We start from the raw sequence: 26,979 nt of genomic DNA on the forward strand, positions 1-26,979 counted from the left end.
CTCGGAAATAAGGGATCAGCAGCCACAATAAGGGATTTTCAGAGCACAGGTATGTTCGACTTCTGAACAAGCCAAGCCAAAGGCAGAAAGCCCAGCCAGCAGCCAAACGAAGCCTCAAGCGGTGGTTCCCACAGCGCAGCAACACGGCAAAGGGGATGCAGCAAGGAAAACCACCGTTACCTCTCCGCTGGGCAGCGCTGAGCAAAGGCGAGTCCCCAGGCAACGCGGCCGATTTGATTGGCACAAGGCATGCAAGCTCCACCCCCCAGTCGTTCTTAGACTCCTTATTGGGTGAGCCATGCAGCCAAGCAACACAGTTGGAGCCTCCCTCCTCCCTGGCCGGCAGGGAGGGAGGGAGAGGAGCTGCTTCCTTTGAAACCCGGGAAATTTAAGGGACATCATCAATAAGGGACAGCAGCGGGGCACGGCGCTGGGATAAGGGACTTTCCCGTCAAATAAGGGACGGTTGACAGCTATGCTCCAGACACTCACACAGGAACTTCCAACATCCAGCTTCACTGCGTGTCCCGTGTTATGAGAGAGGGAGGCAAACTTTCTCTCTCCACTCTCACATGCCATGCGGAGTTTATAAACTTCTATTGTGCTGCTTCTTCCTCGCCTTTTCTCTAAAGCAAAAAAGGAAGATGCAGACCAAGCTAAAGACCCAGCCCTTTGCTGAAGCCCCCTGACCGGCCAGATCTGAGATCCCAGGACGCTTTGGGCAAAAACCAGGCCGTTCCGACCGTCATCATGTTTTATTTCTCCAACACTTTAAATAAGCTGAATACATAAAGCAGCATTTGTCGTTATTAAAAATGCAGCTGCATCCCACTGCGGCACTGAGTATAGGGGGGCCGGGGGGGGACGCTGAGCCTCGCGCAGGAGGGGGGGCCAAGATGCAGCCAGAAATCAGTACTCATCATTATTGCACATGGGCAGGAGAGAAGTGCTGGGAACAGAAGCCAGTTCCCACCCCCAACTACACCCCCCCACCCTCCTCCAACACTCGTACAGCTCAGGAGCACCCAGGGGGGAGGCTGAGCCCCCCCACCAAGATTGCAGATCCAAACTTGTGTCTCCCAGTTTCCTAGTCCCCAAATGTGACACGCAAACAAGCACACTTTCCTGCCCCCCCATTTCTGTCTCCTGACCCCGCCCCCCGGTCCTTAGAGTCTCTTTCTCCTCTGTTGTCCCCCCCCAACAAGCAGGGCAAGTATTATTGGGGGGGCAAGAACCCCTGGTCCCCAGGCCACTATTTCCAGCCCACACCAGGAGGTCTCACCAGGCCTGGGTTTGCAGAGGGAGGCACTGCACTGGGGTGGGCAAAGCCCCCCAGCCAGAAAGAAACCTTGGGGGGGGGGTCTCTTGGATGCTGGTGTGTGGCCCCCCTCCCCAGTCCAACCGCACGGGGGTCCATGGGGCGGCCACCTTATTGCACTTCCGCCTGGCTCATGGGAAGGGACCCCCCTCTTCCTTCCCACAGCTCCTGCCAGGGCTGGAGAGGGGGGTTTCCAAGCACCGGGAAGCCCCTTTGCTACAAAAGGCCACAGGGTGGAATCTTAATTTCCCGCCCCCCAAAAAACATGGCCCCACAGGCTCCTCCGCTTCGCCAGGCCCTGAGCGCTAGCACCGGCTGTGCCACCTTCAATGCGCTGCGGCACCCTGAGGCCACTTGAAGGGTCCGTCGTGGGTCCGCAGCCCCCTTTCGCCCCGCCGGGCTCAGGGGGGGCCTCTGTGTGTCCCGCCTTAGGACTGTGCTTCGGGCAGCTTGAGGCTGGGCTCTGCCAGAACCGGGCCCTTGTGGTGCCTCTCCGGGCACAGCAGGCTCTTGGCTTCGCAGTTGAGGTTCTGGTAGGCGGGGGCGCTGGCGGGGGGCCGGTGGCAGACGGAGGTGAAGCTGAAGCCAAAGGGCCCCAGGCAGCAGGCGGGGCAGCTCAGAACCTCCTCCTGCTCCAGCACCCCCACGCTGCCCCCTCCGCTCAGGGCCAGGGCCGATCCTGCGTGCTCCAGTGGGGGCCCCGAGCCGGGCGGGGGCACGCTCAGCTCCGAGAAGCCCCCTCCCCAGCTGGGGGGCTTGCTGTTGTTGTTCAAGAGCAGCCCATTGGAGGGCCAGGGCTGCATCCCAGAGACGGCCGTGCGGATGAAGCTGCCGTTGGCCACGGAGGGCGCCAGGGGGGCGGCCGGCTCCGCAGGGAGGGCGCTGGGGGGGCTGTCGGGACTGGTGTCCATGAGCTCGCCGGAGGGAGGGGAGCGGAGGGGGCGCTCCAGGCTGCTGCAGTCCAGGGACAGGAGGGGCTGGGGGGGGCGAGGACCCCCCCGGCGGGGCATCTCCGGGGAGGCGGGCAGCGAGCGGCACCTGCGGGCCAGGGCGGCCGGCTCGGAGAAGTCGCAGTGGGCCTCCACGGCCGGCTCCGGGGTGACGGGTGTGCCTGGCGGGAAGGGCGAGGGGGGTGGCAGGTCGAAGGTCAGCGAGATCAGAGACTTGCTGGGCGTGTCAAAGAGCTTGATGCGGCCGCCCTGGAGGTCGTGGCGCTGGGAGAAGGGGTTGACTCGCTGCGGGGTGTCCTGGGGCGCCCTGGGCGGCACCATGTCCGACTGGCTGCGCGAGAGGCGCTGGTCCGGGGGCACGGGAGGCTGGTCCAGCAGGCTGGGTGGCATGCCGGGCAGCAGGGGGTCCTGGGTGGCTTTGTCTGGAACAGAGGGAGAAAAGGGCGGTCAGGGACAGACCTCAAAGCACGATGACTAGATGACCTTTGGGTTCCCCTCCAGCTCTGCCATTCTCTGATTCTATGAGCAAGTGAGGGCTGTCGCTTGGACCCACATCACTCAGGAGGGCAGGAGTCCTTTGGAGCAGGCGTGGTGTTACCACGACATTACAGTATTGCCCAGTGGTTAGAGTGCTGGACTAGGAGCTGGGAGAGCCCAGGGTTCGAATCCCCCCTCAGCTAGGAAGCTCACCTTGGCAGGCAGGCCCTGGCGCTTAGTGCAACTTACTTCTCAAGCTTGTTGCAAAGGAGGAACATGCAAGCCACTTTGAACTCATTGGAGGAAAAGGTGATGCATGAATGTAATTGATAAATAGAATACTAATTTGCAAAAAAATATTATACGCCACTTTCCCCCTTTTCAAGACAAGGCAGTTGGCAGAAGGCTGGTTAAAAGGAATACTTTTTAAGCTGTTGTTTAAGAGTCCAATGCCTTTGTCCCAAACAGGCTGTGCGCTTAGAACCATAGCACTGCAGAGCTGAAGACAATGCAAAAAGTTAGAGACGACATAAAAAAGCCAGAAGAAGGAAGGAGGAAAGTCAGCTCTTAGGAGCAAGTACAAATGTAAAATGTAATGTACAGTATGTAACTAAAAATTAATAAAGATTATCATAAAAAAAAGAATTGCAGGGCTGGAAGGGACCCAGAGGTCATCTAGTCCAACCCGCTGTGACACAGGAATCGAAAGCCAAACTGGGAAGGGTTACCACGGAGGGAGAGTGCCGGGCTCCCCGGGGTGCTGGTCCTGTCGCTCTGCAGGGCGTCTCGGGCATCTCTGGCTGCCAGCTGCTGCTTCAAGATGCCCTCCAGGTGCTGCGTGATCTCCAGGAAGGAGGGCCTCGAGGTGGGCTCCATCTGGGGGGGGGGAGAAGGCACCTGGCTCAGCAGCGGTGGGGAGGGGGCACTTGCAAAACAAAGCCCCAAGGCTTTGTGGGTGGGGTGGGGCTTGGTGGGCTGCTGCCTCCCCAGCAGACAAAAAGGTCGCCTTGGCCAGGAACCAGGGGAGTCTATGGGACGGGAAGCGGGGGGTCCAGCCTGCCTCAGGGGGAGGGCTGCCTTCCCCTCGGAGACTGGGAGCAGGACAGATTTCTGGGTATGGTACGCAGTTCTCACTGACTTCAGTCCCCCCTAAAGGGAAGTACTGTATTTTTCCATGTATAAGACGACCCCCATTTCTTTTAACCCAAAATTAAGTTGTTCAGCTTTTGGGGGACGTGGGGGAGGTCACTTCTGCCAATTGCTCCCCCACCTGCCCCCCACTGCCGATCGCACACCTCACCGCAGCTGCCAATTGCCTGCCCCGCCTGGCCATAGCCGCCAAACAGCCGCCCCATCGCCGCTGCCAATCTCCTGCTTGCTGCTGCCATTAATCACACGCCCCCCCCCCGCATTCACTATCTGTATACAAGAGGACACCCAATTTTTGCCCCCCCCCTTTTAAGCCAAAAGCATCATCTTATACAAGAACAAATACGGTAGTTCTTTGGGCGACATGTAGCTAAATGGTGGAACTCCCTGAGACAGGAGGCTAGAATAGCCACCAAGCTGGATGGCTTTAAAAGAAGATCAGACAAATTTGTGAAGCAGAGGGCTCTCAAGGGAGGGAAGTAGCCAGGAAAGCTTCCTTTAAATTGTACCCAAAAGCTGCTCTCTAGGCCAGTGAGATGCATTTGTGGTCATGGCTGGGGCTGGGGCTCTGTGTTCCTCAGGATTTGCCCCCCTCCAGCCCCTGCAAAACCACCACACCCAGCCAGGGCTGATTCTCTCATGGGCATATAGGGCCAGGAGGGGCAAAGAGGCTCCCTTCTGGCAGGTGGGTCTGGCAGCCTGAAGGCTCATTCAGGTCTGGGGGTGTTGGGGGGGGGCGTCTTACGCTGCAGCAGTGGAAGGCCAGCTGGAGGAATGTTGCAGGGCAGTCGGCTCCCACCAGGTTGCAGAAAGCGGCCACATCCAGCCCAAAGTCCTGCAGGGAAGAAGGGAGAGGGAGGTGAGTTGCGTGAGAAAGCCAGTTCCCAATATTTAAAATCAATAAAGATTAAACTGTAGTTCTTTTTGTGGTGAATGGATTCAATATTTAAAACCAAGAAAGATTAAACTGCAGAAAATGGCCCATGCTAGGGATCACTAGGAAAAGAATCGAGAAGAAGACTGTCGATGTCATAATGCTGTTATACAAATCTGCAGCCACATCAGGAAGGCTGTCTCTGGTTCTGAATGCCTTGTCCAAAAAAGGGTATTTCTGGGTTGCAAAAGGAACGGAAAAGGGCCACCAGAATTTTCCAGGGGGTGGAGAGACTCCCCTAAAGGGAAGGTTGCAGCGTTTTGGATTTTTTTAATTTAGAGAAAAGATCAACAGGTGACATGATAGAAGTTTTTTTTAAAAAATAGCCATGACACGGAGAAAATGAAGAGTTTCTCCTTCCACCCTAGAACTTGTGGACACTCAAGGAAGCTGAACGTGGGGAGATTCAGGACAGAGAAAAGAAAGTCTTTCTTTAGCCAGCACATACTTAAACTCTGGAACTCACTGCCACTGGAACCTGGATGGCTTTGAAAAGAGGACTAGACAAATCCATGGAGAAGGAGAAAGCTAGCAATGGCTACTAGCCAGGAGGGCTGGACTCGGCCTCTGCGGTTGGAGCCAGCAATGCTTTTGTGCACCAGTCGCTGGAAACCGCAGGAGGGGAGAAGAGGGCTCTTGTGTTCAAATCCTACTTGCTGGTTTCCCACAGGCATTTGGACTAGGTGGGTCCCTTGGCCTGATCCAGCCATCTCTCCTTAAGTTCTTATGACCTTCCTTACCCCAAAATAGCTCAACAACACAGAAAAATACGGTAAATTGCTGTGTTGGCTCTTTGCGAAAAATAAGTGGGTTTTGGGTTGCAGTTTGGGCACTCAATCTCTAAAAGTTTTGCCACCACTGCCCGAGAGCCTGCTGGAGACCGATAATAATAATAATAAAATTTTATTTATATCCCGCCCTCCCCAGCCAAAGCCGGGCTCAGAGCGGCTAACAACAGTAAAATAACAGAATTTACATAAAATCACAATCAATTAATTGAAATACATTCTAAAATCAATTAATGAGCCTCTGTCACCCTTCACCTGTCTGCTTGACCTAAACATGAAATGCATTTGGAGAAGCTAAGCTAAGTGGTCAGTGCAGACCCAGCCAAAAATGATGGAAGGATCACAAGATTTGGTGAGGGGAGGAAACGACTTGAATTCCAAATGTGTGCAGGGCTCAGCGGCTGCATCCAGCCGGCTCTGTGCTCATTCTGCCGAGAGCAGCTATTGCAGGCCCCTCCCTCGCCAAGAGAGAGAGCTGCGCAACGCAGCCCCCGGCCGCAAGGTGGCAGGCAGGGCCTTCTCCGCAGGGCAGAGGGGGGACCAGCCCCTCTCTCCATGCCCCCCTCCAAAAGGGGAAGCACTCAGCCTGGCAGAGGCTCCCCCCTCACATCTGGCATTCTCCGGAGGCGGAAGGACGGCAGCCTTTATCTCACAGAGCAGGCATCTTTCTGGGATGATGGGGCAGTTCTGGGGACGGAGTATTATCTGCACAATGCCGTCCACAGGCAACATTCAAACAATCATCAGGAGTGGGGGGATGACACTCTAAAATTAGATGACAAGACAGAAGACCTGTTTTGGGGGGACAGAAGGTGGGCAGGTGTGGATGACTCCCTGGTCCTGAATGGGGCAACTGTGCCCCTGAAGGACCAGGTGCGCAGCCTGGGAGTCATTTTGGACTCACAGCTGTCCATGGAGGCCAATTCTGTGTCCAGGGCAGCTGTCTCCCAGCTCCATCTTGTATGCAGGATGAGACCCTCCCTGCCCGCGGACTGTCTTGCCAGAGTGGTGCATGCTCTAGTTATCTCTTGCTTGGACTATTGCAATGCGCTCTTCGTGGGGCTACCTACAGGGTGGCAATTTCAAAAGTCTATATAAGGGCTTGCACACCATTTTTCTGGGTCCCTCCTCTCTCCTGCGTGTGAGGGGAGCACCCTGTTCCAACAGATCAATAAAGATCAGGCTTACGAGCTGCTTTGCTTCTCAATATTCTCTGGTTGGCCTCTGTTATTTTCTCCTACCAATAGAGAATCTACGTAAGGACTCTATATGGGCTCTTGGGTACCCCATAAGGGAAAAGGGCAGATTTTCGTTTACAACAAGGCGCACAACCGGGAAACCTTGAATCTGGACCGTTTTCGCCCAGTAGCAACACATCCTGCCAAATTCTCTCCAAGATATTTTATCTGCACAATCAGAACAAATTTCAGGAAGCAAAAAGGAGGAAAAGTCTTGCAGAAAACCCAGAGGGTCTCTCTGTGGCCCTCCTGCCTTCTTCACCTTGAAGTCAAGGCTGCTGCGGAATTAGAGGTGGGGAGGGGGCTACCACAGCAAGGGCTTCCTCCCCCCCAAGCCCCTTTCTCTTGCCCGGCACGGCCAGGCAGAAGCTCCTCTCCATCTTGGCACCAGGAGAGGTTCTGGGTCCCGGAGAAGTCATTCTGGAAACGCCAAACCCAGAGGCCGCCTTCCGGGGCAACCTATTATTAGGACACAGCCCAGGAGAGAGGGGGCCGTGGCCCAATTCTGAGGCAGGCGGCTCCACGGCAACCGAGACCAGAGCGGAGAAGCACCAAGGGCACGGGGGGGGGGCGCTGGGCTCCAGGGAAGCCATGAGACAAAGCACGGGCTGGAGGAAGGGACTTGGGGGGGGCAGAATCCCCCCACCCAGACCTTTTCTCCTTCTTCCTTAAAGTGAACTGCTCAACTGCAGTCAGCCACTGAGTGCCCCCCCCAAAACCACCTCTCTGTTGGAAAGAGACAATGCAGCGAGTGGCACAGCTCTCCTCCAGGGGAATCGCTGGAGATGTGCAAAAAAGGGCACCCCACCCACTGCAGCTGCTGTATCTGGAAGGGAGGGAACAGTGGAAACTCCCCTCTGGGTTCAAAGAGCAGTGGGGGGGGGGATTTCATAGGATCGGGCTGAGAGTTCGACAACTGCAGGGGGAAGCTGTCCTCATTTCCGACACATCTCCTACAATATACTGTTCAAAGTCGTTTTTAAAAATAAATATGCCCCATGAAGCCAAACTATGACGTTGAACATAATGTCTAGTTTGGCCCTCAGTTGTTCCAAAAATATCCAAATTATACAGGCCCTGGAAACTGATATTGGGCGTCATCTGTCTCCGAAATGAAGTCCTGCCTTTGCTCTCCCTTCACCATCTGAGGACCAAACCTCCCCAAAGATGCTTTGAAGTCTTTTCCTGCAAATTTCCTGCGCTATGAATCCCACAGGGAAGCCAGGAGAGATGACCCCTGGTGCCCCCCAACCACAAGAGGCCTTGGACTCCGCCTCCCACGGCCCCAGCCAGCATGGTCACATGACAGCGCTGAGGCTGATGGGAGTTGGAGTCAGAAGCATCTGGAAGGCAGCAGGTGTTGGGAAAGTCCCTGCCTGCGCACCTGAGCTCCACCTTTCCCGGAGAGAAAGCTATTGCATGAACAGGTTATCCAAAGCAGCCCAGGTGAGCTGGGAGACCAGCATTCCTCAGGGGGCTGCGGAGGAGGGCCAATTATCGCCTCCCTCCTCACCTGCACAGGTAATAGGCGTAATTAAGGGCCTCCCCAAGTCTCCTGGGAAGGAGCCAGGAAGGGATGCATTTGAGCTACAGAGGCTGGGATGGAAATACCTGCAGAGCAACTTCTTCTGGGGGGGTTAAAAGGTAAAGGGACCCCTGACCATTAGGTCCAGTCATGGCTGACTGGGGTTGCAGCGCTCATCTCGCTTTACTGGCCGAGGGAGCCAGCGTACAGCTTCCGGGTCGTGTGGCCAGCATGACTAAGCCGCTTCTGGCGAACCAGAGCAGCACACGGAAACGCTGTTTACCTTCCCGTCAGAGTGGTACCTATTTATCTACTTGCACTTTGACGTGCTTTTGAACTGCTAGGTTGGCAGGAGCAGGGACCGAGCAACGGGAGCTCACCCCGTCATTGCGGGGATTCGAACCGCTGACCTTCTGATTGGCAAGTCCTAGGCTCTGTAGTTTAACCCACAGTGCCACCTGCGTCCCATCTCTGGGGAGTTAGGGGGGCTGAATTTAATTCATTAGGAAGAACTTTCTGACAGTTAGAGGTGTTTGATAGTGGAATTGCAGCTCTTTTGCAAGGCAGTGAGCTCTTCTTCATTTGAGCTGTTATGGAAATTACGGGGGGGGGGCACATATTTAAAGTTGTTAGATGTTACAAATATTATGCCTGAATGTATCCTTTCAACTTGACAGCTCAGGGAAGTTGCCTAGCTTTAAAAATCATATAAAAATCAATCCCTTTGCCAGTTTCCTGCATTCCAAAGCTGTTCTGCCCTTGGAAAAGGATTCTTTCCCCTCCACCTCAAACCCACTCAGGGGTGGCAACTGCTGAGCTGATTGTTGGCCAAGGGAAACCAAATCTCATCACCGGACTTGCAAAGGAAGTTCTATTGTACTTTGGGTGGTGGGTAACTAAGAAGTATTTGCCTTATGCTAATCTCATACTTGAGTCTTGCCCTGACATAGCTGTCTATGCTAATCTTGTGTAACCCTCCCCTTTCTGAGGTTTTAGTGATGTAGCAATGATGTATCGATGATGCTGTACGGACTGTAGTCTGGGATACGGTGGGAAAGTTTTAAAAGTCAGTGTCACCCCATGTTCAGGGTTCTCTCGCTGCTGTTTGAACCTGTTGCGCAACAATGAAGGAGCTAAGTCTACCGACTGCTGTTGTGCTCCAAATTGCTTGGCCGGAATTTCCTTCTTTTACTGACCGCATGGACCCACGGGGGACTTGGACCCCAGGGAGCTGGGTTGTTGAGGAGTCTCTCAACCCAGAATTTTCCTTATGATAGGTTTTAAAACAGGTGGCCATCTCTCTGGGATTACTTAGCTGTGATACGAGCATTGCAGGGGGTTGCACCATCATAATAATAAATATATCTACCCCCCCCCATCTGGCTGGGCTTCCCCAGCCACTCTGGACGGCTCCCAACAAAACATTAAAAACATAATAAAAGATCAGACATTAAACTAGATGACCCTTGGGGATCCCGTCTATGATTCTGTGGTTTATTTATTTGCCTGCGATGTCTGTGCAAATCCAGCCTTCCTAAACAGAGCAACCAAGGCAGCAAAAATGCAATGGAGCATTTCTGAAAGAGCAGGCAGATCTGGCCAGGAACAGCAAACTGCATCTCGACAGAACATATTAAGGACAGCAGAAAAGAGCTGAGAGACCCCCAGTGAAGCTGTGGGGTAGTGAGGGTGAAAAATGCCCCTTGTCTGCCCCAAACCATCATTCCTCCTCATGACTGAACAGCTCAGCTAGAGAGAGGAACATGGCAGGCAACACACACTGCATTGGGCACAGTCATAAACAGATGTCAGAGTGGGGGAGAAAATCCACACAGAGCTCTGAGGTTTTATTTGTGGATTAAGACACATTCTGAGCAGCTAAAGATAAAGGCCAAAGTGCCCGTCTCATGCCCTAATCTAAAGATGACCGTTTTTCACTATTTTCTACTCTCCGCTGAGCAAAGAGCCCTGGACGGATCTGGGTATCTGGGGTGGGAGGTCAGCCTTGCCTCCTTGGCCCAGAACCCTTGGTGTAACCCAATATCTCCAGCACCTGGTTGTGGAAAGGAGAGGTATCCCACAAAGTCTGCCACCCCCGGTTTGGGACTAAATCAAGCCATTCCCCTCCCAGACCGTCTTCCTCTCTCCCATCTGAGGAACTCCCACCTCCATGAAGACCTGAAAGCCCCTCCTCAATATTCTATGTCATTCTGGACGGTCCTGGTACAGGCATTCCCAGCTGTGGCCCCCTCCCAACTTTATAATTGCAGATCAGTCCCCTTTCCCCCTTTCCCCTGGAGGCTCCCCCCAAGTCTGCATCTCGCCCTCCTGGGTTGCTCTGGAGTCATGCTAATTCAGAACAGCCACCCAAATATTTAAGCATGAACTTCACTCTGCTGGTATGAAAGACTATCCTCTCAAGTTCCCAGCACAGGGTGACTTTTCAGTCGAAGTACCAGACAGCATCTTAAAAAGCAGAGACATCACCTTGCCAACAAAGGTCCGTATAGTTCAAGCTATGGTTTTCCCAGTAGTGATGTATGGAAGTGAGAGCTGGACCATAAAGAAGGCTGATCACCAAAGAATGGATGCTTTTGAGTTATGGTGCTGGAGGAGACTCTGGAGAGTCCCATGGACTGCAAGAAGATCAAACCTCTCCATTCTGAAGGAAATCAGCCCTGAGTGCTCACTGGAAGGACAGATCCTGAAGCTGAGGCTCCAAGACTTTGGCCACCTCATGAGAAGAGAAGACTTCCTGGGAAAGACCCTGATGTTGGGAAAGATGGAGGGCCCAAGGAGAAGGGGGCGGCAGAGGGCGAGATGAATGGACAGTGTTCTCAAAGCTACCAGCATGAGGGAGGCAGTGGAAGACAGGAGGGCCTGGCATGCTCTGGTCCAGGGGGTCACAAAGAGTCAGACACGACTAAACGACTAAACAACAACAACAACAAAACCAGCCTGTCTTGTGCCCATGAGGCCAGGAGGGTCTCGGAGGGCCTCCAGAAGACCCCCTCAGAGGCCCAGAAGAAACACAGCTGTTTGCTCAAAGGAGCCCAGCAGAGCAAGGGGAGGAAGCAGCCCCCGCAGGGAGGGAGGGTCTTACCTCAGTGCGGGGCAGGTAGTCCGGGTCGGCCGGCAGGCGGGCGATGGTCTCGCAGAGGATGATACCGTAGGCAAAGACATCAGCCTGGCGGGATGGGAGAAGGGAGGCAGTGAGGCAGGAAGGGCCCCTGCACACTCAGGGGAGGGGGAGACACCCCCCCACACACACAAAAAGAGGCTCCAGCCCCTCCCTTAGATCCAAAGGGAAACCGGGGACAGAAGAAGAGCCCCCCATACCTCCTGGTATTTGTGATCCAGGCCCACAGTCCCCACACCCACTCACCCTCCTGGTCAGCTTCCCCGCCCAACACCAGGCTGACCCCGTGCACCCCACTTCCCCCCTTAATTCTCTGGCTGGGAAAGAGGATCAGAGAAACTCATGGAGAAGGAAGGCTCTCGATGGCTACTAGCCAGGACAGTTCTCCTCTGTGTCCACGGTCAGAGGCAGAGATGCTTCTGAAGACCAGAGGCTGGAAACCCCAGGGGGAGACAGTGCTGCTGTTGCCCTCAGGCCTGGCTTGCTGGTTTCCCATTGAGGCATCTAGTGGGGCACTATGAGAGAGAGCAGGAGGCTGGACTCGAGGGGCCACCCTTGGCCTGATTCTGCAGGCTCTTCTAACGTCCTGACATTCCTCCATGCAGCAGCACACGAACAAGGGATCTCCCTCTCAAAAGACGTCCTGACTGCCTCTAACTTGGATGGCTTTAAAAGAGTGGCTGGGGAAACCCAACCTATTATTATTATTATTATTATTATTATTATTATTATTATTATTATTCAGGGAGAGTGAGCCTATTCTTGACCATCAGCCACTAGGGCTGGGTGATATCTGGTTGTCAATCTCGTATTATATATCATCAGCTAGACATCACAATATAAAAGGTAAAAGGTAAAGGATCCCTGGACGGTGAAGTCCAGTCAAAGGCAACTATGGGGTTGCAGCACTCATCTCGCTTTTCGGGGAGCCTGTGGCATTTGTCCACAGACAGCTTTCTGGCTCATGTGGCCAGCAGGACTGGATGACCCCGATGGTCCCTTGCAACTCTCCAATTCTGCGATTCTGACTATGCCTGGGAGGGCAGCCCTGTGGCCGTCGTGCGCTGCTTGAGGTCCCTGTGAGGAGAGGCTGTGGAGCTGAATGGGCCCCCTCTGCCCCCCCTTACGGTCCTACCTTCTCGTTGTACAGCTCCCCACGCAGGACCTCCGGGGCCATCCAGTACGGAGAGCCGACGACGGCCAGAGGCTCCTTCTCGCCCCCGTCACTGGGGAGGAAGCAGAAAGGGGGGGAGGACCGGGAGAAAGAGGTCAGCCGAAGCCCAGCAGGACACCCCTCCGGCCCCCGCACGGCTCCCCCTGGCCAGGAAGGGCCACCCGCCTCACCTGTAGGTGGGGATCTTCTCCGCCAGGCCAAAGTCTCCCACGACGGCCGTGTAGCCGTTGTCCTCACTTCTCACGAGGCAGTTCTGGGCAGAGAGAGGAAGAAGAAGTGTCACAGGCGTCCGAGGCAGGAGAGGGGAGGGCGGGGAGGGGGCCGGGGGGCACCCCATGCCTACCTTGGAGGTGAGGTCGCGGTGGAAGATGCCCTTGCTGTGCAGGTAGCGGAGGCCGCGGGCGATGTCCAGGGCCAGCTTGACGCGGACGGGCCAGGGCAGCGGGGTGGGGCTGTCCAGCAGCTGCTCCAGGTTGCCACCGTTGATGTACTGCGGAGAGGAGGAAGAACAGGGGGTGGGTTAGATGGGCTCTGGGGGTCCCTGCCAACTCTACAGTTCTAGGCAGACCCACCCGGCCTCTCTCTCCGGCCCCCAGCCTCCCCTCGAGGGACGGCAGTGGCTTCCCATCCACCTTTCCTGGGCCCAGGTGGGCAGGCAGGTGAGCCTCACCTCCGTCAGCGCATGAAGCTGGCCTTGGTGGACGCAGACACCCATGAACCTGGAACGAGAGGGGGAGACAGAAGGACCCGTCAGGATGCCGGGGGACCTTCCCCTCACGCACTGTGCCCTGGGGACAAGAGGCATCCACGCCCCTCCAACCCCTTGCCCAGGGCAGAAGAGCAAGCGACCGTCAGCCTCAGGTCCCCGGTCTGTAAAATGGGAACAGCACCTCTGGCAACTAGGAAGGAGGACGCAGAGCTCCAGACTTTTGGGGGGGGGATAGGAGGAGCCCAGTCCACTCAAACCCCCACTTTCTAACATTGAGACCCCCCCTCTATGTACTTCACAAGAGAAGCCCCAACTCTCCAGAGCTTTCCATCTCCTCTGCTGGAACGAAGCGCTGGCTTTTTTGAACTGAAGCCAGAGTCTTCCAGGAGATGTTCCTTGAGCTCCCTGCAAAAGACCTAGGGCAGGCGGAGGTTGGGGGGCGGTACCCGGAACCCCCTCAGGCAAGACTGGGCACCCCCTTTGGCCAGAGCCCCCCACTCAAATCCAACCCCCCCACGCCCACCAAGGCAGCCTCACCGGAGGATGTTGGGGTGGGAGAGGCGGTTCATGAGCTGCACCTCGCGCAGCATGTTGCCACGGTTACTCATCAGCTTGTTCATCTTCAGCACCATGATCTGCCCCGACTGGCGATGCCTCACCTGCAGGGAGAGCGGAGCCGTTCCTTGAGCGGGGGGAGCTTTTGCCATTTATTGCATTCAGTGCCAGATTTACGTATAAGCAGTGGCGTTGCAGGGGGGGCGGGGTGCCCTGGGTGCCATGTCTGGGGGGTGACAAGACGGCATCCTGCAGGGGCTCGCAGCGGCATGAACAGCCATCGCGCCACCACAGCCGCATGTGGAGGATCCTCTGTTTGCGGCTGCAGCCGCGAGCAGGAGCCCAGCGCCGGCAGCAAACCACTATGTACAGTGCATGTGTGGCGTCACATGCATGCGCCGTACGTAACAACGCCGCACATGTGCTGTACATACGTCCATAACAACTCTGCACATGTGCACATGTGTTTGTATGGCACTCGAGCGGCGCTGCTGGCAAACTGCTATGTACGGTGCATGTGCAGCATTAATACATTTGGTGCATGCGCCGTACGTAGCGAAGCTGCACATGCGCCATACATAGCGGTTTGCCGCCCCGGTGTCACGACGCCTTCGTTCGCCCCTGAGTATAAGCTAAACAAGCTCTAGCTTAAGGCCCCACTCTCTTGGCCCCACAAAAATTTAAAGGAAAAAACAACTGGATGGACATTTCTAAAATGTAAGATAAAAAAATAAAAATAAAACCTACATACAGCAACATTTCAGTTCAACAATTACTTTGATAAAATACGTACAGGCTTGTGGGCTTCTCAGAAGAGGGGGGTCATTGGCCACTATTGTAAACAAAACCTGCCCTTTTTTCCCTTATGGGGTATCTAAGAGCCCATATAGAGTCCTTTGCAGGTTCTCCATCGGTCGGAGAAAATAACAGAGGCCAACCAGAGAATATTGAGAAGCAAAGCTGCTAGTAAGCCAGATTTTATTGATCTGTTGCAACAGGGGGCTCCCCTCACACGCAGGAAAGGAGGAGGAAGCCAGAACAATGGCGCGCAAGGCCTTATATAGACATTTTAAATTCCCTGCCCTGGGGCTCAAGACCACCCCTCCATACATCATACATACAATCTATGTACATGCTTGGCTGGTACACTTATGAACATTTAACACATATCTAAGACCTCAAAATTCCTATCACACCACTTTGAGGACATGATGCTGGCCTAGTTTCCCTCCCCCCACTGGTGGACGAAGGGGGGGCGGGGGGGCGGTCCGCCCTGGGTGCCATCTGGGGGGTTGACGTCGCTGCTGCCCCTGCCCCCACCCCCCGGGACGGTCAGTGCTCGCTGCGCATTTCCAGGATGCTTGGCACTCGCCGTGCATGCCCCAGGACATGTTGCGGTGTGCTGTGCACCCCCCATCGCCCCCACCGCAGGTGGTGCACCACACACCCCGGGACGCGCAACAGCTATGCCCCCGAATGTATGTCGCTCCCAGTGCCGCAGCAGGTAGTTTTGCCACTGCCCCCCCCCCCACATTCTGCAGCTCTCCATATGCCATGGAAGCAGCTGGTGGGCGGAGAAGGGCTATGCAAACGGGAGGTTTTCCATGACAGCCCAGCCAGAAGCTGCTCCCAAGGAAGAACACACACACACACACACACACACACACACACACCCCGGGCTTCCTGGCATGGGGAAGGGAGAGAGGCGTCTGCGCCAGCCCACACCTGCAGGCCTCTGAGACAGCTGCCCCCCCCCAGCCGGGCCCAGCAGCTGCTTCTCCCCCCCAGTCCTCCTCGGAGGGGCTGCCTCCCAGATTCCTGGCTGCTGCCGTCAGCGGCTGCTCTTGCCCTTTTTAGTCGATGCTCCAAGGCCCGGCGGGCGAGGCTGCCTGCTTCTCCTGCGCCGCCTCTTGCTGCTTCCCCCCCCCCCCCTGCAGCCCCAGGGAAGACGAGGAGGAAGGGGGCAAGGGGGTCTGGGCAGAACAGATTGGGGGGCAGGGGAGACCCAGGGCTGGTGGCTGCAGGACCCCAGAGGGAAGGAAGGAAGGAGTCCCCTTGCAGAATGTCTCTAAAGAAGAGCACCATCCAGCTGAATCACAGAACTGCAGAGTTGCAAGGGACCATCAGGGTCATCTAGTCCAACCCCAAAATGCAGGAATCTTTTGCCCAATGTGGGGCTTGAACCCCCGAACCGGAGATGCTTTACTGACTGAGCTGTCCTGTACTGAGTGGAAGACCACATCCTCCAGCCGCCATGCCTCCAAATCCCAGGTGCACTCTTCACATGCTCAGGGGTCCTCTGCGTCGTGACACCTTCACATCACCCTGGAAGCATTCTGGGCCTGAGTCTGCAGCCAGCGCAGGGCTGCCTGGTGAGAGAAGCTCAAAGTGGGCCAAGGCTTGACCCCAGCATGATTGGCTAGGGCAACCCCCCCCCCAGCTCAGGTCAGGGGATGCTGTGGGATGGGGCTGGGCATAGGGCTGCCATCAGCCTTTCACAGAGGGACCTTCAAGGGTCCTCTAGTCCAACCCCCAGCAATGCAGGAATCACAGCTAAAAAACTCCAGACAGGGCTACCACTTTCCCCATCGCTTCCTGCCACTCAGCGCTGGACCATCTTGCTTCTGATCTCTCACCATGGCAGCACCTCTTGACCAAGCTATTAGCCTGCCAGTTGTCACCTTCCACAGATATGCCGGCAAAGATGGCGATAAGAACACCCTAAGCAAGAAGGAATGGAAGCAGCTGGCACAGAAGGAGCTCACCATTGGACCGAAACTGCAGGACGCAGAGATACAGACATTAATGAAAGATCTGGACCGCAATGGGGACCAAGTGGTGAACTTCCAGGAATACGTCACTTTCCTGGGTGCCACGGCAATGATTTGCAGCGAAGCTTTGAGTTCATAAATGTACACCCTGGGTGGGGCAAGGTCTCGTGGTTCGGGATTATACCTCTGTAGGCGGTTTCACGTCCAATAAAATGTAAGTTTTGTAATACTAATACCAATACTAATACTAATACTAATACTACTACTACTACTACTAATAATAATAATGATAACTCCTGACAGGGCCCCTCCCACCTCTGTTTAAGAACCTCCAAGGAAGGAGAGTTTGCCGCCTGCATTTATTCCTGCATTGTGAGGGGTAGGTCTAGATGACCCCTGGGGTCCCTTCCAACTCAGCCATTCTGTGCTTCCACGATGATTTTCTGTGCCCAGGACAGACAGACCCCCAAGACTCTCCTTGGCCATGCCACCTCTTCCCACCATTGTCCTGCAAGGGACCAGAGCGCAGCAGGGCAGACGCTCTCAGGTGCCAGGCAAGGAGGAGGGGGCAGAGTGTGCGTCTCACCAACTGCTGCCAAGGCCCGGTGTGTGAAAGGCGATAGCCCAGCCTCACTAATGCATCCCTTCCGCCAAGTCCTTCAATTATTGAGCTCTCTCGCACCAAATGGTGGCCCAGAGATCACCTGTCACAGGTGTCGCCTTCCATCAGAGTCTGCCAATGCCCCCCGCAAGCAGAGAGGAAGCACCTCAGGGCAGGGACTCCCTGCAAGACGGAGGACGAAGAAGGCTGCCAGCCCCACAGATGCTCCAGCCGTTGGGTCTGGCCAAAGGAAAAGCCACGCAGCAGCCTTCTAGTCCTCAGGGTTGGAGCAGAACTACCTTCTAACATTTTGCCAGCAGCACGGAAGAAAACTCCACCCCAAACTCATGCCTGGCGCTTTCCCCCTAAACTCCAATGCAAGCGCCTTGCAAGAGTCAAGGCCTCCTTCCCAGCCTGTTTATTCAGGCAGGATGTCCAATTTTGGAGCCTGACATTTATGCAGCAGAGACTTCTCCAGAACCTCCCCTCTGCCAGCTCCCTTCGCAGGAAGGGCCCGTCCTCCGGGCTTACAGAAATGAATAGAAAAACCGTAAATCACATTCCAGGATTTGCTCCAAAGTGCAGGGCTGATAAAACCAAGCATGTTCCAGAATCCAGCCTGACTGATCAGGCTCCAGATAACAGAGTTAATGTTCATTGATCGCAGACACTTTGATCTGGCTCGTCCTTCCAATCATAGAATTGTAGAGCTGGAAGGTACCCCCAGGGGTCATCCATCCCAACCCGCACAGCCCCTTCCTGTGCCAGAGCCAGGCCAGAAGCTAGCCAGCAGGACCAGAGGTCAAGCCCCTGCCAGCCATAAAAGCCCAGGCAGGGATGATCCAGCAGGTTGGCTTGGGTTCGTTTTCTGAAACGCAGGCGGTTGTTCCAGATGACCTTGTGCGTCTCCCTTCCTACAATTCTATGGCCCCACTTTTCTCCAAGGAGCTCAAGGTGGAATATAAATGCAGAAAATAGAATCAATAAATGCGGCAGAGCAGGCTCAGAACAGCAGCGGGAGAACTTCGCCTAAGGAAGTCAAGAATGCGAGCTGACCCAAACTCTAGCCGTAGCAGAACATCAGAAGAAGAGCCCAGTGGCAGGATCAGGCCAGAGGGAGCCCTCCTAGCCCTGCTCTCTAATCCTGCAGTGGCAAAGCAGATGCCCCAAAGGGAAACCCGGAAGCAGGATTTGAACCCAAGAGCAAGTCCTGTGGTTTCCAGCAACGGATATTCAGCCATGGAGACAGAGCTATCAGTAGTCCTCTTCCCTATCAATTGGTCTAATCCTCTTTAAAGCCACCCAAGTCAGCAGCCATCCCCGTCTCCTGTGGGAGGGAGTTCCGCAGTTCAACTCTGCGCTATGTGCAAAAGGACTGTCTTTTCTCTGTCCTGAATCCTCCAGCATTCGGACGCAGGAGGAAAGGCCTGTTTGCCAGACAGAGAGATAGATAAACTTTATTCGCATTAGCCAACGGCCAGAGCAACATATACCGTATATACAATTAAAAAGACAGCAATGGGTAAAAAGGGCAATCAAATGACCAAGATTATCGTTCAGATACAGAGAGACGGACCTGCCGCCTCCTGACCTCCCTGCATCCCTGACCCTTTCCCCTCCTCGGTCCCATTTCAAGGTCGTCCGAAGCCAGCGCCACCCAGGGACCAGGTGAGCACCAAGGAACACAAAAGCACCCGAGGGAGGGACGTGATGCAAGAGGGAACAATTGGGGCCTCTGTTTACGTCTAAACAAGGCGGCGTCACGGGCAGCGGAGAAGGAACCTGCTCCAGTTTGTGGCCCCCTCTGTCCCAGCAAGGTCTCTTTGAAGGCACCAGGGCGGCACCAGGGAGGCAGATCTGGCCCAGATAAGTTCCAGCCTGGGAGCCAGCCAGGCCTCCTAATGAGGTTGTGGTGGCTGCCCAACGCTCACTGAGGGAAGTCCTGCCCAGCTGGAGCTGAGCGTCAGCACTTCTGGGCCTGGGAGGATTGCAAAAGGATTGGGCCACAGTGCCCTTTCCCTCGCAGCTGGGGGCAGATTTCAAAACAGTTGGAAGAGGAGAATTTTTGACCTACTGGTGTGCTTATTGCATGTTAGCGCTTACATTTCTGGGAGAATTTCAGTGCAAACCAGAGTTAGGAACTCAGATATAGAACTGGCAGGAAGAATCTGGAACCAACGAGACCATGCATTCCAGAAAGACTGGAATAAATTTATATTATGTTTGAAGGACAACTGTAAGCAATTAACATCCCTAGCAGGGTTATCTGAAGATTTGTAAGTTGAAATTGCTACCTATTCAGGATGAGCAATGTAATAACTTAGGGAATAAGAATAAGAATAAGAAAGGAAGTGAAATGCAAAGATGCAAAATTTAAGTTTGTAAACTATTAGGCAGGAGGGAGGAAAGCCATTAAGCTCAGTTGAGCCAAAAAGATTTAATAAGAAGATACGATGTTACGCAATGTGATTATATGCAAAACTAATAAAAATGATTATACAAAAATAGAAACTCAGATATAGAAACTAGGTGCCAAATGGCTCCTCAAACCAGGGTTACAGCTGCCAAAATGGAGTGCCCAGTGGCCATTTGGGGGCCAGATGACGTGCAAGTTGTAATTTTCAATACATTCATTCTGATTCTGCAGATAATGTATAACTGATAGAATTCGACAGGATGTGTTGCTAGTGTATGAGAGCAGATCCAAGGATCCCCTGGCCTGCGCCTCCAGATGGGGGAGACGTCAGGCGCCATCCGGGCAAATGGGCATCTTCTCTTGGTCGCAAGCGAGAGCCGGGTGCAACATGTGCCTGGCTAATTTTGAACATTGGTGCAAATACTTTGAATATCCAGAACATAGTGCACAGCAGCATTCGGGAAAGAGATGGGTTCACATCCAGGAAGCATTAAGTGAAAACCGTTTGTTTGGGAGGAGTGGGTATGCTGTGGTGCAGGTATTTCAATTGTGTCCCTCTCTAGGTGCACCCATTGTTTTGTCTCATCTTCTAGTATATATGGGATTATATGGCGTATTTGGTTGGCAATGTAATATGCTTCTATGTTGGGGATTCCCCATCCTCCTTCTGAGGTATTTGGAGCTTATCCTTGGTTTTTAATGTGAGAAGATAAAAGAGTGTAGTTTTCTCTGCCAACTGCGGAGTTGGGTTGGGGGGATATAAGTGAAAACTGTTCAGGCCGGCCAGCTCTCAGCTGGGAGAGGCTCAGCTGGTTGGTGGGTTGATTTTACTTCTACGCCGCTTTTCCAAAACGAGCTCTGCTCAAAGCAGCTGACAGCAGACATTCAAAACATCAAAACACAAATACAGAGCATGTTAGTAAACTCAAAAACCAACAATTTAGCAAACAAAGAATAAATTCAACATTACAAAAAAATGGGAAAGAAACCAATCTAGGTTTAAGTACACAAATTCAAAACAAGGCGAGAGTTAGGGCAATGAAGTCACTGTTTTCTTCTGCTCCTACAATAGAAAGAGGCCTGGCCTGCCTTACTGGGTTGTTGTTTGAGGACAAACCAGGAAAAGATGGCAGGACACTAAAAAAAAATGCTGTCAATGAGAGGCAACAGTCTGAAAGACACTTCAAATACCTGTCCCTGGTGTTTCTCCAGCCCTGGTGGCAAAATAAGGACATCAGAAGAGGCCTGAGTCTGGATCAGGCCAGAAGAGGCCCATCTGGTCCAGCACCCTGTTCTCACAGGGGCCAACCAGATCCCTCCAAAGGGATCCCACAAGCAGGATCTGAGCACAGCAGAAGCAGCTCTCTCCAGCCATGGGATTCCCAGCAAATGGCCTAATTGGCAGAGATTGACTTCCTCCAACCGGGGAGGTGCAACATGGGCACTGAGGGCAGGAGCCTCTGGAGAGACCGGCTTATTCATTTATTTGTGTAAAAAAAAATTATATACTGCTACATCATTTTTTTAAAAAAATCAAAGAGGTTTATAGCAATGGTATTTATATGCAATAAAAACCACAGCGGAAAATTAAAACCAAGAGATCATCAACTTGCCATGACAGAGAAAAGTTTTGCTAGCAGCCTGCATAAGATTATGGGAAACGGGTCTTGCCATGTGAAGCTGTGGCCACAACGACAGCGAGGAAAAAGCCCCCATTAAAGAGGCCTAGAACAACAGAGCTGGAAGGGACCCCAGGGGGCATCCAACCCACCCCTGAAGTGCAGAAATCACAGCTCAAGAATCGCCCACAGGCGGCCCTCCGAGCTCTGCTTAAAAACCTCCGCCACTTTCTGCCACCCTTTGCCACCGCTGGCCCAAGCTCCAGCCTGCATTGACCTGATTACGGCCACACTGGCGTTGGCAAGAGCAGACAAATACCGGCACAGCCCAGCCTGTTTCTGAAACCAGGACGTGGCAGAACCTGATGAACAGCTGGCTTGATCCAGCCGCTGATAGACATGGAGGGTGGCAAGGACAGGGCAGAGCCTCCCTCGGCTGGCACACCACTTGGGCCCTGGCAGCATCTCCAGCTGGGGAAGGGTGTCTCTCGTTCCCCGGGGGGGCCTGCAAAGTCACTGCTGCCAGTCAGAGCAGGAGGTGCCCGGGCTAAGGGGGCCAGCGGCCAGACTGCCTTGGAGGGCAGCTCAAGGGCCAGCAAGAGGGTCTCTGCTTTGCCCGCAGAAGGGCCCCGGGTGCAAACCTCACCACCACCAGAAGGAAAAGATGCCCGGCTCTTTGGCCTCTGGCCGCCAGAGGAGGGGCTAGTGGGCAAGGGGTGGGCAGGGCAAGGCAGCCTCCTGCGTCTAGTCATTCCGCCTTTATTTCATGAAATCTATACAGCACTTGTTTGTTCAAGAAAGCCTCCGTTTACCAAAAAAAGATTAAGCAATAAAATTATCAATAACAACCGACAGCTATAATTTAAGACTTTCATAAAGCTAAAATAACAACGGAATAAAAATGGATTAAAACTGGCAGCAACCTTCTCAATCTCTGGGTAGGCTTGTCAAAACAAAGCCTGTTTCTAGCAGGCGCCGAAAAAGAGGGTGCAGTGAAATCGCCTCCCTGAAGTCAAGAGGCAGGGAGTTTCACAGGGCGCAGGCGGCCACACTTACACGATTCCTGCCTCGTGGTCCCTCCCAGCGCTATGCTTCTCTTACAAAGACGTTCACACGGCTGCCACCCCCACCCCTTCGGAGGCTGTGCTTCCCCACATGCTCCGGCCCTCCCCACCACCCACCACTGCTCCTGCACCCCCCAGGGGCCGGGCCCAGGCTGCAGCAGCTAACAGAGGAGGGCTGGGCTCTGGAAGAGCAGCGTGGAAGCCCCTGCGCTGGCTGGGAGCCTGGGGCCCCTCCCCAGTCTGGCTGGCCCTCGGCCAAGACCCACGGCCACCCCCAACCCCACGGCCTCTCCCCTCCTGCTGCTGCTTTCTCAGAACTCCTCCTGGCTCAGGAAGGGCTTCCCACCCCCCATTCCCACCCCCAGCAAGGCCTTCTGTGCCCCTGCAGGCTTTGGCACCTTCCTAGTGGGGCAAGCCAGCCCCAGAGGCAAAGGGGCAGCACGGAAGGAGCTGGCAGGAGGAATCCCCAGAAAAAGTGACCCCCAGATCAGGGGAACAACTGGCAGGAGCTGCAAAGCCACCCATGTCTCTCCCCCCCCCCTCGCTTTCTTCCGTCTGGTCCTGCTGTCAGCAGAGATCCTAGAATGGTAGCGCTGGAAGGGGACCCTCAGGGTCACCCAGACCAACCCCCTGCAATGCAGGAATCACAGCTGAAGAGCCCAAGGCAGGCCCCACAGACTGCAAAGAGCACGCACGCACACAACCTCCCTGCAGAGCGGGCCAGAGATCACAAGGGGTTGTTTCTACACACACACACCCCACTCCAAAATCCATGCCTCTTGCTGTGCTCAAAGTCCCCCCGCCGGGTTCCTCTGTGTGGGTGGGCACCCTCCGAGTGGCTTCGGCTGCCCGCCAGGGCAAAGCAGGGGCAAACCCAGATTAGCCGGCTTCTAATTCCCCTCTAATGAGCCCTGGGCTGGGTGCGGCACCTAATGACCCTAATTATCCCTCGGCATAAGCCGGGAAGGAGATGAGAGGCGGCAGGCCAGGCTGGGAGAGTCTGCCTGGGGGAGGGGAGAGTGGGGGAGGGTGCCCCCCCAAGAGGGCAGAGGCAGGGGCACCTCGCACACAAGGCTCAGAGGCCAGTGCTCACCCCTCAAAGCGGCCCCTGGCACAGAAGAGGGCAGGGCCCCTGCCAAGACACTCCAAACGGGGGGGGGGGGGATCCGAAATGGCACCCGGTCTGGGGACACCCTGGCTGGCTGGCAGGCAGGCAGGAGTCACGAGCTGGCCTGCTCCTCCTCTGTGCATGGCTGGGGGGGCTGTTAATGTTCTCCAGCTCCGAGAGGAGCAGGCAGAGATTCCTGCAGCGATGCCACCCACTCCTGGCACGGGGCCTGCAATCCGGGCACATTCCCAGAGCCAAGCTCCGCCGCTCTGCTGCTGCTGCTGCGGCCGCCCACCTCCCTCCCGGCAGCAGCTGGGGCCCAGCTGGGCCTCCCCACCCACCCCAGCGGCTTCTGAGCCCACTCCTCGCGGCCGGCAGGTAGGTGGGCAGCCTTCAAGGCGGCAGAGGCTGTGCCAGGCCTTGCCCTCCTCCAGACCAAACTCCAGCCCACGCCTGGGCAACTTGGGGCACCCCTCCCAGGCGGAGGCAGCAACCGAGGAAAATTTGGGGCCCAGGAGCCCCAGAACTCTGGCCCAGGCACCGAGGGGGGCAGGGGGCCTAAGGGGTCAGAGGCTGTGCAGTGCATGTGTGTTTGTGAATGCCTTTGTCTGTCGGGAGCCTCCTTTGACTACTCAGAATCATGAGCTTGTTGGAAGGGACCCCAAAGGTCATCTAGTCCAACCCGCCACAATGCAGGAATCACAATTTGATTTTTCTGTCTTTCTTGGATGGTGGAAGCTTTTGCTTCTGCTCCAGTTTTCCAAATCCAGAGGAGGAGGGCTGGGCCCTTGCTGTTCATTGTGGGGTAACGCCAGCCTTGCGAGGTAGGCAGGGCCGCAGGGCAGCGCCTCCAAGCCCCACAGCGTCCCTTCAGCAAATGCCGCTGTCAACATGTGCAACACACACAGACGCAAATCCACAAATGCAAACCCTGCGCACAGCTTGCGCAGAAAACCTCCAGGCACTGTATGTAGTTGGGGGTGGGCGAGAGAGACCACAAGGCCCCCCCCCGCTCCCAAGGCAGGGTCTGCCCCCCCCATCGCTGCATCCAGGGGACCTTTAGCAACCACCCAGAGCAAGCAGAGGCAGAGACCTCCAGGTGACTCGAGCGAGCAAGTCAGGCCGCGAGGGGCCGGGAAAGGCCCAGGAGTGGAGCTCAGCCAATTCCAGCGGCGGAAAAGCTCCTTCCTGACTCCCAAGGCAGCCACCAGACCCCAAACACAAGCCAGGGCTCCTGAGCATCTCTTCCAATATTTACAAAATACTTTAGCAAGCTGGGACTGGCCCAGAGACACAGAGCAGCCCAGGCATGGGGGGGTCCAGCACCCCCCACTCCGTGGGGGAAGGGCAAGCGGCCAAGGAGAGACCCAGCGAGGGACGGAAGGAAGGGCGGCTCCTGGAAACAAGCGCTGGCTGGCCGGCAGGAGCCAAGGCGGAGGCGCTCAGGATCAGTGCCAGGAGACACAGGGGCCGGGGACCCAATCAGACCAAAGAGCCCCCTTGGGCTGGCAAGCGCAATGCAGGCAGGGGCAGGCCGGCCTCTCGTGGGACCCAGGATGAGGGGGACCTGAGCGGTCATCTAGTCCAGCCTCCTCTTAGGGGTCTGCCCCAGAATGCCCTCCTCAGTGCCAAGAGCAAATGGACTTGGCTCAGAGAGGCCCAAGAGAGGAATGTGTGCCCTGCACCCAGCGCCTCTGCCAACCGGGCGCCCTGCCGCTGTTTTGGACTACAAATCCCATCAGGTGGGGGGCTGCAGTCCCAGACACTTGGAGGGCACCAGGCTTGCGAATCCTGCTCTGCGCCACTGAGCGGCTGCTCTCAGTTTACAGGCCTGGGGGCTCAGCGTCTCTGGTTAGGGGGCTTTCTATGGGGCCTTTGCAGCCCCGAAGAACTTTTCCTCGTTTCAGCTGCCCCCCAAAATACACAACACACAATCCTGTATCTGCCGCTTTAATTTTCATGTGAGGCTTTTAGCTGCTCCTGGAACTGCAGAGGAGAAGTCCTTTTTTGAGGAGGAGAAGCAGACAAGGCCTTTGCTCAGCGGCAGCTGCCTTTGTGGAGACAGTGGGGCAAATCTGGGGGATTGGGGGCTGGAAAAGGCCAAAGGATCAGCAGCAGCTGTTGCTGCATCTGTCCTGGTGACTGGAGACCCTCCTGGGCTGCCCCCTTGCCCTCCTCCCCTGCCTGAGGGCCAGTTCCCTGCAAAGGGCAGGACCCCACGGGGTGATCAGCCCACCCTGGGTCAAAATCTCCCGAGGGAGACCAGCTGCAAGAATCTCCGGGGCAGCCCAAACACACCCAGGAGTTCAGGGCGCCAGGATTTGCACAGAGTGGCACCCTAGCTTGCCCTCTTGGCAGAGATGAGCTCAAGGGTCAAAAGGCCTTTGGCTGCCCCTGGCAAGAACTGACAGGGGGAACCGCCTGCCCTACGTCCGCAAAGCAAGGCTGTTCCGAGGAATGCGCAGCACATGTGGCCCACTCTGTCCTTGGCCCCAAAGCGGGTGGCATCTGCCTGGCAGAGGAGAAGCTGGAAAGGCCAGGCCGGATGACTCAGGAGCCGAGGCAAAGCCCTGGCCGGCCCAACTGGCCCTGCCTGGGATCCTGCATGCCACACACACACACACACACACACACACACACACGTACAGAGTGCAATCTCCCGAGCGCCTGCACCTTGCCCCTTCCCCGCAGCCCAGCTGCCAGGACTAATTGAGAGCCCTCCCACTCCCTCCCCTGCCCGGGCACCGAAGGGGACTTTGCCGCTCTGCTGTTCCCTCTGCTCCTTCCCAAAGTCCTGCCAAGAACTGGCAGCCGGCAGCGGGCATGGCAGGATCCCAGCATGCACTGCTCCCTCCGGAGAACAACAACTGGGACACCTTCAGGGCTGAGTGCAAAGAGCCCGGCCAGGAGAGGCCTGGGAAGGGAGGGAGGGTGGCTCTGGGCCAAGCGCCCTCCTTAGCCTCTCCGGGGGGCCTCCTGGGCACCGGGGCTGGCAGTGGAAGGGTGCCCCTGCCCAAGCAGCCACAGGGCAAGCGAGTGGCATTGGCAGGCGGGCAAGGAGGGCTCCCCTAAGACCCAGAGAAAAGCCTTGGGTCAGGCCAAAGGGGACTCACCCAGGCCAGCCCCCTGTTCTCACCGTGGCCAAAACCAGCAGGCGGGATCTGAGGACCAGAAGCCTCGCCCCTCATCAGGTTTCGAGAAACTGGGATTCAGAAGAGGCCTGGCTGCCCCCGTGGAGGCACAGCAGAGCCATCCTGGCTGGCAACCACTGAGAGCTTGGTCCCCCTCCCTGAGTTCATCAAAATCCTCTTTTAAAGCCACCCAAGTTGGTGGCCTCCAGTGGGAGGGAGTTCCAAAGTTCAGCGATGCCCTGTGTGAAGAAGGGCTTTCTTTTCCCTGTCCTGAATCTCTCCTGGAAGTCTGCACATGGGCAGAGGGCGGGCT

The 26,979-nt window shown here is 55.6% G+C and overlaps 2 protein-coding genes across 2 annotated transcripts in view; one reads left to right on the plus strand and one right to left on the minus strand.

The window, feature by feature from the left end:
- Nucleotides 1-740: 740 nt before the first annotated feature.
- TESK1 (testis associated actin remodelling kinase 1) overlaps nucleotides 741-26,979 on the minus strand; it is a 28,067-nt gene continuing 1,828 nt past the window's right edge. Inside the window, exons 2-10 of the mRNA XM_083575700.1 lie at nucleotides 13,939-14,060; nucleotides 13,363-13,411; nucleotides 13,036-13,182; nucleotides 12,863-12,945; nucleotides 12,654-12,744; nucleotides 11,483-11,566; nucleotides 4,640-4,729; nucleotides 3,474-3,621; nucleotides 741-2,690 (exon numbers count right to left, since the gene is read on the minus strand). Of these exons, the coding sequence (XP_083431826.1) occupies nucleotides 1,747-2,690; nucleotides 3,474-3,621; nucleotides 4,640-4,729; nucleotides 11,483-11,566; nucleotides 12,654-12,744; nucleotides 12,863-12,945; nucleotides 13,036-13,182; nucleotides 13,363-13,411; nucleotides 13,939-14,033 (1,731 nt within the window). The 5' untranslated portion in view covers nucleotides 14,034-14,060 and the 3' untranslated portion in view covers nucleotides 741-1,746. The remainder of the gene's footprint in view (nucleotides 2,691-3,473; nucleotides 3,622-4,639; nucleotides 4,730-11,482; nucleotides 11,567-12,653; nucleotides 12,745-12,862; nucleotides 12,946-13,035; nucleotides 13,183-13,362; nucleotides 13,412-13,938; nucleotides 14,061-26,979) is intronic.
- Nucleotides 16,531-16,954, plus strand: LOC310745177 (protein S100-A6-like). Its single transcript, XM_083577276.1, has one exon. It carries the CDS (start codon nucleotides 16,594-16,596, stop codon nucleotides 16,864-16,866), a length of 273 nt encoding a protein of 90 aa, XP_083433402.1. The 5' UTR covers nucleotides 16,531-16,593; the 3' UTR covers nucleotides 16,867-16,954.

This window comes from Podarcis filfolensis (genome assembly GCF_964270895.1).
Source record: "Podarcis filfolensis genome assembly, chromosome: 11".
Lineage (NCBI taxonomy): Eukaryota > Metazoa > Chordata > Lepidosauria > Squamata > Lacertidae > Podarcis > Podarcis filfolensis.

Coding starts and splice junctions, on each gene's coding strand:
- LOC310745177 (XM_083577276.1), top strand. CDS start 16,594: ATGGCAGCACCTCTTGACCAAGCTATTAGCCTGCCAGTTGTCACCTTC.